Here is a 13397-nt window from a genome sequence, read left to right on the forward strand (position 1 = left end):
AATATAATTTTTTAAAATTTATTTTTAATATAGAATATATAAAAATATAAATAAATATATATAAACACGTAAATGTTTCTTAAATACATACATGAATGTGTGTGTATTTATTTATACATAATAATTACACACAGCACATACTCATATATTATGCCAAAAATCACTTTTATTTTGTATGCGATTAATCGCGATTAATCCTTGCCCAGCACTAGTTTTTTTTTTTTTTCGATAATACAGATTATTGGCCGATATATCGGTGCATCTCTAGATAAAACCATCTGCTTGATTGATAAATGTAATGTAATGTATTGTAAATGCAAAGGTTTTGGTTTCGAATCCCAGGAAATGCATGTTGATTAATGTTTTGATTGACAGGATATATGAGCCATGATTATCGGCAGTTTTTTAAATTATCGATAATACAGATTATTGGCCGATATATCGGTGCATCTCTAGATAAAACCATCTGCTTGATTGATAAATGTAATGTAATGTATTGTAAATGCAAAGGTTTTGGTTCCGAATCCCAGGAAATGCATGTTGATTATTGTTTAGATTAAATGCAATGTATGTCGCTTTGGATAAGAGCGTCTGCTACTTTCGTAAAATATGAACATTTGGGGTTGGATTTGTGTAACGCTGTTTGTTATTGTTAAAAAAATCAAGCTTTGTTGTGCCGCTTTGAATGTGTGGCGGGCTGATTTGCAATAGCACAAAAGCTCTTTTTATGTCCCCCCTTTCCAGCTTTAATGATTCTGAGCTCATACCCTTGAATACCAACAAAAAAGCTTTCACGAACATACCACTTAACACTCGGGGTAGTAAATCAAGCAGTACAATTTAATTGAAAAGTGCACCAGCGTGCACACCTGTTCTTAAAGACAAGAGGTGTTGGAAAGCTAGCTCGCGCTTGCCACAGTTGATGTGGTTTACAAGGGATTGTGGTGTACCGAATATGGGGCACGTGCGTATAACATTTCAGGAAAACACATCATCACTCAGACGGCACCCCTGCTGTTAAACTTAACCAACCATTACATTCCAATGAAAGAGATCAATTACAGTAATTATACCAGATGTGAAATTACAGTAACAAAAACAACTGTACAGGCCAAAATGAAGAATGACTGTATTAGACTGTATGACTGTATACATGTTGCAGGGAGGGTCTCAATACTGTCATACATTCTTATACAGTGGGGTAATAATAATGATCTCTATAGTTTCTTGTCCCAAACCATTTCAGGCCTTTGCGGCCCTTAAAGCAGCCAGTGGGATGTGGAAAAAAAAGGAAATTCCAAGGCTTATGTGATGTCTTACTTGTAAAGATTGGTGCTCGCAGGCATCATGAATCTTTATGTTTGAAGTCATCATGAAATGGAGGTAGAGATTGGGCTGATTGAATCCTAAATTGGGTTGCTAATTGCTAATCGCTGCGATCTTTTTCTTGGCACCGCCCTCTCGCCATTCCTTGTGACAGGAAGTAGGTTTGTTTCGAGGAGGGGAGGACATTAGCGTTTTTGGTTAAAGATTATGAGGGCACATGAATAAAAAAAAATAATAATACAGCTCACAGATAAGTCATTTATAAAAATTACCCAATGTTCTATAAAGTTTTTCAAATTTCATGATGACTTAAAGGTAGTTGCAGATGTCTGTAGATGATCATTTGTTTTTAAAGGTCGAAAGGTTAAAAAGGCACCTTGACTGTAAAGACCTGTATGCCTTTTGTAAGGAATAATTGACGACGGGCCGTTGAATTATTAGACAAATAATGCACACCCGAGGTGGTGATGCGCGTCGTGGCCGAGTCAATTATTCCGCTTATCTTACTGTTACAACACCTCAAGACATCGATCACATGATATATTTAAAGGGATTTGTTCGGCTTTTGTACTTAAATCGCTATTGTGAGTGACTATTTGCGCGTCTCATCCAACGGCTCTTTTGCTTGTTCCAAAATGTCATTTTAAAGCTGGCAATGGAGGCTTGAGCCGTTGATAGAATTCTAATGCAGTTATTAATGAAGTTATTAGAGCAACAGAGACACAGAGAGAGAAAGAAAGAAAGAAAGAGAGATGGAGCAAGAGAGGGCGAGAGAGAGAGAGAGATTGTGTGAACGAGGCTACCTCTGTGCTGTTATTGCCTTGGAAAATTGTTTGTTGTGTTGTTTTTAGTTCGTTATTACAGTTAATTATGCGAAGTGATATGGAACTCTAATGCGGTCAAGAGAGCTGCCTGGAACCTCATTCCCTGAAAATAATTGCACACCTCAGAACCTTCATCAGCCAATCAGATTCAAGCATTCAACGGACCTATAGTATAATTTTTTTTATTTTTCTACTACTCAAAAATATGTTGCTGGAAAGACATTAAATACTTTCATTACTTAAAAAAATTCCAACATGTAATTCTTATTTTAACCTATGGAGGCCGCCATTACGTTCCCGAGCGTAGTGCATTCTGGGTCGATGATGTATAAAAGTTTTTGCGGAAACTTTTCTGTCCGTCTTCTTTTTTAGGGTCTTCCTTTTTTGTATTTTTTTGAATTCTTCATATTTTTAATTGCATGCGTGTAGGTGTTATCTACTATCTATGTGCATTTATATCTTATCTCTTATCTTCTGTTTGACATCATTTTACGATCTACTGATGGAAATCTTGTTTACCCTGTTTTCCTCACTGTAGTGTTAAATGGCTCCACGTAGGTAGGTCCTATGACGTAGCCACAGAGCCTTAGGCTACACATCGGTTTTCATTCATACTTCTGCGTCATTGTTTGCGTCGATGTGCAATTACACGTGCAGCTCGCTAGCAGGCAAGGCCAACAGGGTTGTTACAGTATCAAGGCCAAAGCTGAAGAAGCGGGTTGTGTACATTTTTGGAGATCAGCAGTGATTGAGGTAAACAGACTTTTATTGCAACCTGAGTTTTTAAATAAAACTCCTTAACTTGGTTCATCATAGCTATTCTAGCAAACCAAGCGCTTGCGGTCCGCGTAGCATTGACGCGTTGTTACATTGTTACATGAAGAGATACACGTCAGGTTACTGCGTAGGGTCTGCATCTCTGCATAGGCTATGCCGTACAATCGACGCAGAAGTATAAAGTGCACTTAACGTTTTGTCTGCAACCTTTTGTAAACAAAATAGCGGCCTCAGAATGATCTGACTTTTTCATAGTTTTTTAAAACTATAACATTTGTACTGTTTTTAATTTCACATTCATATAGCCAATGCCAGTCTTAGTTTATAGTCGAGGTACCCTTTACCATATCAGTATATTTTTACACATGTTTACATTCTGTCATACTATCTGTTTACATCTCATTCTGTGCAATAACCCATCTGCATGATGTGCAATACTTGCCTCAATCCAATAAAGTGCAATACTACTTACTACTTGTGCCACTTATGTGCAAAACAATGCAACAGTCTTTTATTAATGAATTAAAGTTTCGGTTTACTGCACATTTCCATGAGAAACCATGAGGCATATGTTTTAGTGTCGCCCGCCAAACGGTTTCTTATTTCTTTTTCCACTGTTATTGAGACTTATGCAAAAAATATGCAAATTACCTCATTAATTTGTAATGAGCTTCTTTATTGACTTTGCATTGAAATGGTGCCCATCTTTATTTGCCCCAAATTGTCATTTAACACCTTTACAATGGCACACAAATGTGTTTGGACCGCTGCGGTCCTTCCCTTTGTTAAAGTTTATTCAGCCATTGGCAGCAAGCCATTCATTTTCAAAGAAGTGGACAAGCAGGTTAGCACCTCCTCTCGCACGCCTCTCTGTTGACTTTCAGTTTCTGTGTTTGTGTGGCTCAATTTTTGCTCTCTGAATACTCAATGTGTCCTATAAGCCAGTATAATGACCTAAAATGATCTACATTGTGGGAGATTTTCTTAAGGAAGAAAGCTTAATGAAGCATTGCTTTAAATTAATTAAAATATAGTAGTATACTAAGATAAAAAGAGAACAATAATAAGATATATTTAAGAGTTATGTTGAATCTCCTCATGATATGTGTCCACAGGTTAACCATCAGTCCTCCAGCAACAATGAGACCTATCAAGAGAGGTTGACGAGATTAGAAGGGGACAAAGAGTCTCTCGTTCTCCAGGTGAGAGTTTTATCCCTTTCAGTCCTTCAAAACATTTCAGTGACAATAGTCGCAATGTCAACACAATGAGAAACTACCCAACATGCTTGTTAAACCTCTCAGGGTCTGAAAAGAGACATGTGACACCCTTTCGCTCTGGCACGGGGTGACACGGCTGCCCTGTCTAATGCACAATGATGACAGTTATCAGACAGTCATAGAGGAAAGGTTGATGTCCCTCAACACCAAAACTAAGCCATGATGGTATTATCACCCGACGCCTACTGTATGTGTTTACTGTAAACTAGCAAACTTGTTTGTGCTTGTTCTAGTAGAGATTATATCAAATCTGACACTGCAGTAAATAATGGTCGATATGTTTTAAAAGAAGTCCCGACCCGAGACAATCCCAAGAAAATTAGACCCGAGTTCGACCCAACATAGTGGCAATTTTTTTAACCCAGCTGGACCTGAATGTGAACATGTGCAACTCCCAGTCAGACAGAAAGAAACCCCAATTTGTCCCGCTGCTTCATTTATTTGCATTTGTTATCTGACAAGACACCAAGGTAATCGCTAAGATGTGCATTCAGAATTGTTTGACAGGTCTAGCTCAATGAAAATTAACCTACCGCCAGCCACACGATGTCACAACCCCCCCTCTTGGCAAACAGAGGGGGGGTTGGAAAAGGACTTGATGTACATGCGAGAGAGTTCGGGTCTTCTCGGGTCCGTTCGGCAAATACACATTTATTTTAAATTATCCGATAGCGCTAATATTATACCCTACCTGTGTCCGAGCCACACGTGAAATTTTAGACCCGGAAACGCTTGGGACCCGTGAAGCCCTCTAGTTTTGTGTGATTTTTAGTACATTGTTATGTGGTTACCAGTGTTTTAATGAGGTTGTTTTTTTGAATGGTTTTCTAACCATTGGTTAAAGGATTAGTCCATTTTCTTAAAAACAATCCAGATAATTTACTCACCACCATGTCATCCAAAATGTTGATGTCTTTCTTTGTTCAGTCGAGAAGAAAGTATGTTTTTTGAGGAAAACATTCCAGGATTTTTCTCATTTTAATAGACTTTAACCTGATAAGGAACACTGTGCCGTACACGGTACACCCCCTCCCTTGCACGTGAGGCTGCATTTGTAAGTTTGAAGCATTAAATCTTCAAAATATACGGTCATGCGGCACATCGTTGGAAAGCTTAGACTTTAGGGAATCCATTAAGCGCACACACAAAGCATAATATGATTTTAGCAGTCATAAAACTGTAATCTAGTTGTTAGTTACCTGAACCGGGTGGTGCCGATTTAGGATATTTACTTACCTTCAAAATCTTCCCTTTATCCGCTTAGGTGAAATTGTCCAAAACAAATTGTTCATAAATCCCCAAAAGTCCAAGGAAATGGAATATCCAAGCCTTTTAATCCAAAACGTTTTGTTCATCTCACAATCTTGACGTTTCTGACCGAATTACGATATAAATAGTGTATACAATTATAGTTCACTAATGGACATTCGTTCGAATCTCACTTTTCATTCACGATTTATAATGAATATATTCGGATGTCACGTTTATTGTGCAACATCTGAGGAACAAATACGCCCCCTTGTGGAATTTCAGTCGTTCCATAAGAAGCTACTGGACCAACACGTAACAGTTTTAATGCAGTTTAAAATTGCAGTTTCAAAGGACTCTAAACGATCCCAAACGAGGCATAAGAGTTTTATCTAGCGAAACGATTGTCATTTTTGACAAAGAAAAATAAAAAATATGCACTTTTTAACCACAATTTCTCATCTATCTCCGCCAGCGCGACCTGACGTAATTGCTAATGATGTGGAAAGGTCACGTGTTACATATATGAAACGCACATTTGTGAACCATTTTAAACAATAAACTGACACAAAGACATTATTTAGTATCATTCGACATACAACAGCGTCGGAACGGTCCTCTTTCTTCACACTTGTAAACACTGGGGCGGAGTTTCACATACGTCATCCGTGACCTCTTGACGTTATGATGTATTACGTGAGGTCGCACTGGCGCGTTACTTGACCGAAAATAGACGAGAAGATGTGGTTTAAAAGTGCATATTTTTTATTTTTCTTGTCAAAAATGACAATCGTTTCGCTAGATAAGACCCTTATGCCTCGTTTGGGATCATTTAGAGTTCTTTTAAAACTGCAATTTTAAACTGCATTAAAACTGTTACGTGTTGGGTCCATAAAAATGGGAAAAATCCTGAAATGTTTTCCTCAAAAACATAATTTCTTCTCGACTGAACAAAGAAAGACATCAACAGTTTGGATGACATGGTGGTGAGTAAATTATCTGGATTTTTATTAAGAAAATTGACTAATCCTTTCAGCCAGACAAGCCTCAAACAAATAGAGCAATGCTTTGAAAGTCTACAAATGGCTTGCATATATACTAATATAAGGCCTGTACAATAATCTTTAATGGGATAAAGTATTATGTCATCAAAATAAATGACACACTCTACCTTTAAGAAACACTGTATGTCAAGTTCCTAACTTCCCGCCCATCTTGCACTCTCATTGGTGGATTGTCTTGTGCTCTAAAACTCCACTTAAACGATTGGCTCCTAAAGCCTTCAAGGTGTTCTACTTCTGCTTTTACCTGTCCTGCTGGTTGGCAGTGCTTCAGTTGGGATTAAACAAAAGAGCTTTTTCAACACAATTGAGGATCAGGTTCTTGTGTCAGTATGGAAGCTCGACTAGACTAAAGAATGGCAATTTTTAACCCAGCAGTCCAGATCTTAAGGTGCATTCCTCTGCTGTGTTTGCATGTTAGAGGTGGACGCGTGTTGCAACCGTCATTAACATACCTGTAGGAGGAACGTGAATGAGGGGGCGGGGGGGTGAAAGAGAAAGAGAACGGGTTTCAGGTGAATCCAAGTGAACGTTCTTCTGCTGTCTGCTGGTTTTAGGTGAGCGTCCTTACTGACCAGGTTGAAGCTCAAGGAGAAAAGATCAGGGATCTGGAAAGCTCCTTAGAAGAACACCACCTTAAACTTAATTCCACGGAGGAAATGCTCCAGCAGGTAAGATAACATCTTTGCTGGTGTTTTTTCAGTCTGTCAGTTTAGACTTAAAATAGAAATCGGACCAATATAAGGAAGGGAAGTTTAAAATGACTGAGTCATCTGCATGTTGGCTTTCTCATTGGACTTTGACAGTATAAACTTTCAACACAATGTGTTTAACACTTAAAACTTAAGCAATGCTTGTTTTTTCCGGCAGTTACACAAGTTATTATACCCATGTTTTCATGTATTTGATTTACGAATGTGGGTTTGCTGTCTTGGCTTAAATACTCTTGTATGTGACTAGACCAAAGCATCCTCTGTTTATTTGCTTGTTGCTTTGAATTTCATTGTAAATGTGATAAATATGGGTGTTTTGTTGTATTGTTTGCTATATAAGTAACTGGGTTAAACTTGTGGGTCTGTGGCCACGCTTATAGCGTCTATATATTTAGCCACAGTCCGCTGGCAGCTGTTGCTTTGATTTGCATATAGAGGAACTGTTTAGTTTTATTTATGTGTTCGAAACGGCTATGTTCCTTCAGCAATGCCAAAAGAACCACAGTAATTGATACTTATTTGCGGGTTTCCCTAATGTTTTGTTGAAAACAAATCCATAAACTTACTCAGACTGAACTTTGTAGGCGGGTTATGTTTACAAAAGGTTCAATGATTAACAATTTGAAAACTTTCTTTACACTTCAGACACACTTTTTGAAGTATAGCTATTTAATAGTTATTTATGGCATTTTATTAAAACTATACGTTTTTATTTTAATTTAATTTAACAATACAATTTTATTAAAACAAAAAAGGAATAACATGAATGATGGTATTATTATCATTGTTGTTATTATCACCATTAATAATGTTATTAATTTGAAATAATTTCAACTTGCTAACACTCTATAATAAGGTTTTATTTAACTTTAATTAGGGATGCACTGATATGGAAATTTTGACCGATAACCGATAACTCTTTATATTTGGGGGCCGATAACCGATATATATATATAGGCCGATAAATATTCATATTATTTTCACAATGAAAAACTCCCAGACCGCGGACATCTTGTCTTTGCGCTAGACTAGCATACTCTTCTTAAACCCACAACACGTGTCATCTTTGTGCTATGTCACAGAAAGCACCAATCAAAACTCTACATGGCCAGCAATGAGCAAGTGAAGTGGTTCAACAAACCAAAATAATCCATAATTTATCGGTTTTTATTTATTGGCCTAATTTTGCTATCAGATCGATAACCGATAATATTGAAAATAAGCAGTTATCGGCCGATAACGATATGTTGCCCGATATTTCGTGCATCCCTACCTTTAATGCATTAGCTAACATAAACTAAAGGGGGTCGCACACCGGCCACGCAGCTTAGCGCCGCGCCGTTCTGAAAAAATCGAACACATTGTTTTCTGTGACTATACGCACACCGCCGCCAGTAACATCATATTTGTCCCAAATCATTAACAATTAACGTTGGCTGCTTATGTATATTTTACATTTTGAAGTAGTCACTATCTGACGAAGCTCGCGCTATTTAATGTGCACTTCTGGTTTACGATACCTCCGAGTTGTCCTAGAAGCGACTCGACGCGGCGGGACACTGAGCTGCGCAGCCGGTGTGCGATCTCCTTGACAATGAACAATACTTCTACAGCATTTGTTAATTTTAGTTTATGTTACTTTCAAAATTTCAATACATTTTAAAAATAAAAGTTAACATTAGTTAATGCACCGTGAACTAATATAAACAACTGTGTTGGCATTTACTCACATTAAAAAAGATAATTAAATGCTGAAAAACTATATTGCTAGTTCATGTTAGCTAATGCATTTACTAAAGTTAACAAATACACCCTTATTGTAAAGTTTTACCATATATGTTAATGTATTATCTCATAATTAAGTATGTACAGTATAATATGACATACGTCTAGTTACAATGTGCCACTTTATACCAATTAGTGTTATATTTATGAGAATTTCTCACTATTCAAAGCTGCTTTTACTGGATGAATGTTCAGGATTCTTTCACTGTCGGCTATGCCAACAATCATATCAGCATGAAATGCCAGAGATGGAGAGATAGAGAGACAGAAGAAGCCCTTATGTTTGTCCTGCTTGATGGGGCAAGTAAACCCACAGTTTAGACACAGCAGTCTTTTTAACTATTCTTGATCTTTGTTGGCCCTTGAAATAGGTTAACTAGAAAACCTGGATTTTGGAGGCTTTTGCAAGGTCTAAATGTGCTGCCAACATCTGTGAAGCTGTTAAAGTGGACATTTACAATTACTGTATGCATTTGGCAGGCGCTTTTATTAAAAGCGACTTACAGTGCATTCAAGCTGTATATTCCCTGAGAATCAAACCCACAACCTTTGCGGTGCTAATGCAAGGAATCTTGATTTTACTAGAGATTTTTGCGAGTTTTACTTTTAGTGCATGTCTGTGACTGAATTCGGTGTACACACTGTTGAGATTAAGCATACACTGTACAATAGATTCAAAGCCTAAGCTTTCTGATATTTTTGATGGAGCTTTTTGTGTTTAGAAACTAAATAGGAGAAGTTGTGCTGTGGAATAGGAAGGAGGAGGGCGGTGTTAAAATCTTTAGTGTCTTTAAAGGGGGAAGTCTGTTTAACTGGAATTGCCACTGCAACGGTGTTTTCCAAAAACTGACTGACCAATGAGATGTGTTCCTTTGGCTTAACAGGTAGAGCATTGCATTAGCAACATAAAGGTTTTGGGTTTGAATTTGAGGAAACACATACCGATAAAATGTACTTTGATATCATCTGCCAAATGCTAAATTACATGTGATTATTTGCTGCTCAATCGGCTTTTCTCCTGGTTTTATTGATCACTTACAAGTGACTTTTATGGTAATGCAATGGGATCATGTAATAATAACATGTTTTTTTTTTGTAGTGGTTTAAGAAAATATTGATACATATGAGTATTGTGATATTTTGTTTGTTAATTCTATATAAAAAAAGCAACATCTTTTAAAAAAAATTTCATTGCAATAAGATTCATGGCAGTTGTTTTGTTTGGATTCCGACCACTAGATAAATAAAATTCATCATGTCTCTGAACTTAGGTTTGCAAATAGGGATTTACCGATATGATTTTTTTAGGGGGTGAGAGGATACTGATTTAAACAGACAACTATTAGCCGATTCCGATACCAATATTAAACACATTTAACTATTTTGTACCGAGCCCCTAAGGTGACATTGGAGTAAAAAAAAGTAAAGTTTCGTTTCATGTGCTCACGTGAAACTTTCATGTGCTCACACGAAACCTTAATGTGCAGAATTTTTTTTACGTTTATTTTCGCGTGCTCATGTGAAACTATCGCGTGTGCACGTGAAACTTTCGGGTGCGCACGCGATAGTTTCACGTGAGCACGCGAAAATAAACGTAAAAAAAATTTCATGTGAGCACGGAAAACTAAATGCAGTAGTTTCAGGTGACCACGCAAAAGTTTTGCGTGCGTACGCGAAAGCGAAACTAAACTTTATTTAATTTTTGCTCATGTCCTCTTAGGGGCTCCGTAATTTAACATTCAACTGACCAACATAATAAGAGAGGCACAAAGTAAGATACAATTTTAGCGATTTTTGGTCTTTTTCCAAGATTTTAATTTTTTGAAATACTCTTACTCTGCCCGCATGGCTCACGTGAATGAGTAATCTCTCACGTGATTAACTACGTAATTTAAAAAAAATAAATCCCCATTGCACATCTGACAAACTATAATTTGTACAGATTTTATTTTGTTTAGGAAAGTATTTAATTATTTTGATAATTTTTTTTTTTAAATGTTGGATTATGCAACAAACATGCAACTTATTGCCTACATGCAGTTAATTAATAAACAATCAATATCGGCCTTTCTCGCGCTATTGCCGATATGCCAATGGTTTAAAATTAATAAAAAATCTGCCGATACATATCGGCAGCTGATACATCGGTGCATCACTGTTCGCATATGTTGGTGTGTTCTCAATGACAGCTATCTTAAAATGAAAACCTATTATTTTTTAAAAACAGGAAACATCCAAATACAGCGCAATATATCGTAATGTACCGCAGCACATTGCACCGCAAGCCATGTATTGTGATATGTATCGTACAGCGAGATTCTTGCCGATACACAGCCCTAGTTTATTATGTGCTGTTATCATGCAGTGGCATATAAATATTATTATTATTCAGTACCAAGGTACAGTATATATCAAATCTATTTACCACTTTATACCATAATATAACCACAATAACGTTTAGTTCTCAATTGATTAATGTTCTTATTCAACTTTTCATTTTTTTAGTCTAAGATTAATTGAATCATGTACAGTTAAGTGTGTCTTGCATAGCACCTTGGTTCTAGATAAATGTTTTATTTCACAGTGTACAAGCTTTATATGGTTGAAATAACAATAAAGCTATACTGACTTTAACAATAAACTATTGTTTAACTAATAATGCACCCACCTATGACCTTGAAATTTTAAACACTGGTTACCAAAGAGTCTCAGAGAGCCCTGCTGAATTTAGCCCTCAGTATCAGGAATGTTGAGAAATGAAGTTTCCCTCTTCTGGCCTTTCGCCCCACACTGACACACACACACACACACACACACACACACACACTGAAGAGGCAGAGGAAGTAAAAATAGAGCTCATCGGACAAGTATATTTAGCAGCGCTTAGCTTTTGGCTAACCATATCATTGGAAATCTTGCCCAGTAGGGCGACGAGAAGCCATCCGTGTGTGTGTGACAGCCTACAGTACAACTCGCGTGTACCTGTGTGTGTGTTTTTACATCTAACCATGTGTTTCCTAACGTGTCCATGTGGTTTAGGAGCTCCTCAGCCGAACTTCACTGGAGACGCAGAAACTAGAACTGATGGATGAAGTTTCCTGTTTAAAACTCAAGCTGGTCGGTATGGAGGAGACACACAACCACATCGATGAAGAGGACAGACATCATAAAGCTGAGGTACAGTATCATGCTCTTACAAGAACAATACAATGCTATTTTAGTTTAGTTTTCATTGATAAAAGTTTAATCCTTTGGTCATAGGCGACATGGGCAGATTATTTCCTCTCCTTTTAGGGTCTGCCTTACAACTGTTAATTGTCTTCAATGCATTGTTTTACGTTGTCCACCTATATTATAATACTGCTTAATATTTTCATGTGAAATGCGAGTTTGCACCAGGAATTACTTTGGACATGAAGCAGCAACTGAGCTTATTATATTTTAGTCTTTCGCTTTAATTTTGAAATCAAGCACAGGACGTTTTAATATTATTGATAATTGTTAGTTGCATTTTAATTTAAAGGTGCAGTGTGTATTTTTTAAAAGGATCTCTTGACAGAAATGCAAAATAATATACAAAACAATATTATCAGGGGTGTATAAAGACCTTTTTATAATAAACCCTTATGTTTTTATTACCTTAGAATGAGACGTTTTTTCTACGTAAACCGAGGGTCCCCTTACATGGAAGTCGCTATTTTGTGCCGCCATGTTTCTACAAAAGCCCTTAATGGACAAACTTTTTTTACTAAGTTGTCTCCGTTGATGACATGTTTTTCCGGTGGTGGCTACCATAGTTTCTCTATGCCCTTCAAAAGCGAGGGGTGAGCAGTGGACTGAGTCGTTGGTTGCAATTCGCAACCTCACCACTAGATGCCGCTAAAATTTACACACTGCACCTTTAACATGTTTCTCCCTGCTGCTCTTACAAAGAATCTGCTAACCTTTTTTGTGGGGGGGGTCACATCTTTAGTGTAATCAAATTGTTTACTTGGAATGAATTTGGAGTCTGAGAATTGTTTTGGGTACCTTTTGATACCTTAAAAGATATACAGTATTAATATGACCGCACACAGTAGATCTGACTTATTTGGGATATTTGAAGTACGTTATGTTGCGATGATGTAGGTACATCTAAGTACAACATAGTTATTTTATCTAAAATTTCATCTTATGTTTACATTTGACTAATGGAAACAGTATGTGAGGACTAGGAAGTCATGGCAATGTTTGTGTTGTGGTGTGTGTCTAACGTAGATCCTGAAGTTTTATCGCTTCTTAACACCTAATTACTTATCAGGTTCCCAGAGGGCCTTTAGTCCCCTACAGCACACTGTGTGGAGACTTTAGATAAACACCATAAAACTTTACAGATGCATCTGT

General features: G+C 37.1%; 1 protein-coding gene across 13 annotated transcripts in view; it reads left to right on the forward strand.

The window, feature by feature from the left end:
- ppfibp2b (PPFIA binding protein 2b) overlaps nucleotides 1-13397 on the forward strand; it is a 65859-nt gene that overhangs the window by 23499 nt on the left and 28963 nt on the right. For 12 of the 13 annotated variants that reach the window (XM_073868627.1, XM_073868626.1, XM_073868630.1 and 9 more), the window contains 3 exons: nucleotides 4043-4129; nucleotides 7074-7187; nucleotides 12054-12191. In XM_073868627.1, coding sequence (XP_073724728.1) covers nucleotides 4043-4129; nucleotides 7074-7187; nucleotides 12054-12191 — 339 coding nt within the window. Of the gene's footprint in view, nucleotides 1-4042; nucleotides 4130-6748; nucleotides 6908-7073; nucleotides 7188-12053; nucleotides 12192-13397 lie in introns of those variants that run through there. The other variant, XM_055193120.2, reaches the window with a different exon arrangement.

The sequence above is a fragment of the Misgurnus anguillicaudatus genome, chromosome 6, assembly GCF_027580225.2.
Source record: "Misgurnus anguillicaudatus chromosome 6, ASM2758022v2, whole genome shotgun sequence".
NCBI lineage: Eukaryota > Metazoa > Chordata > Actinopteri > Cypriniformes > Cobitidae > Misgurnus > Misgurnus anguillicaudatus.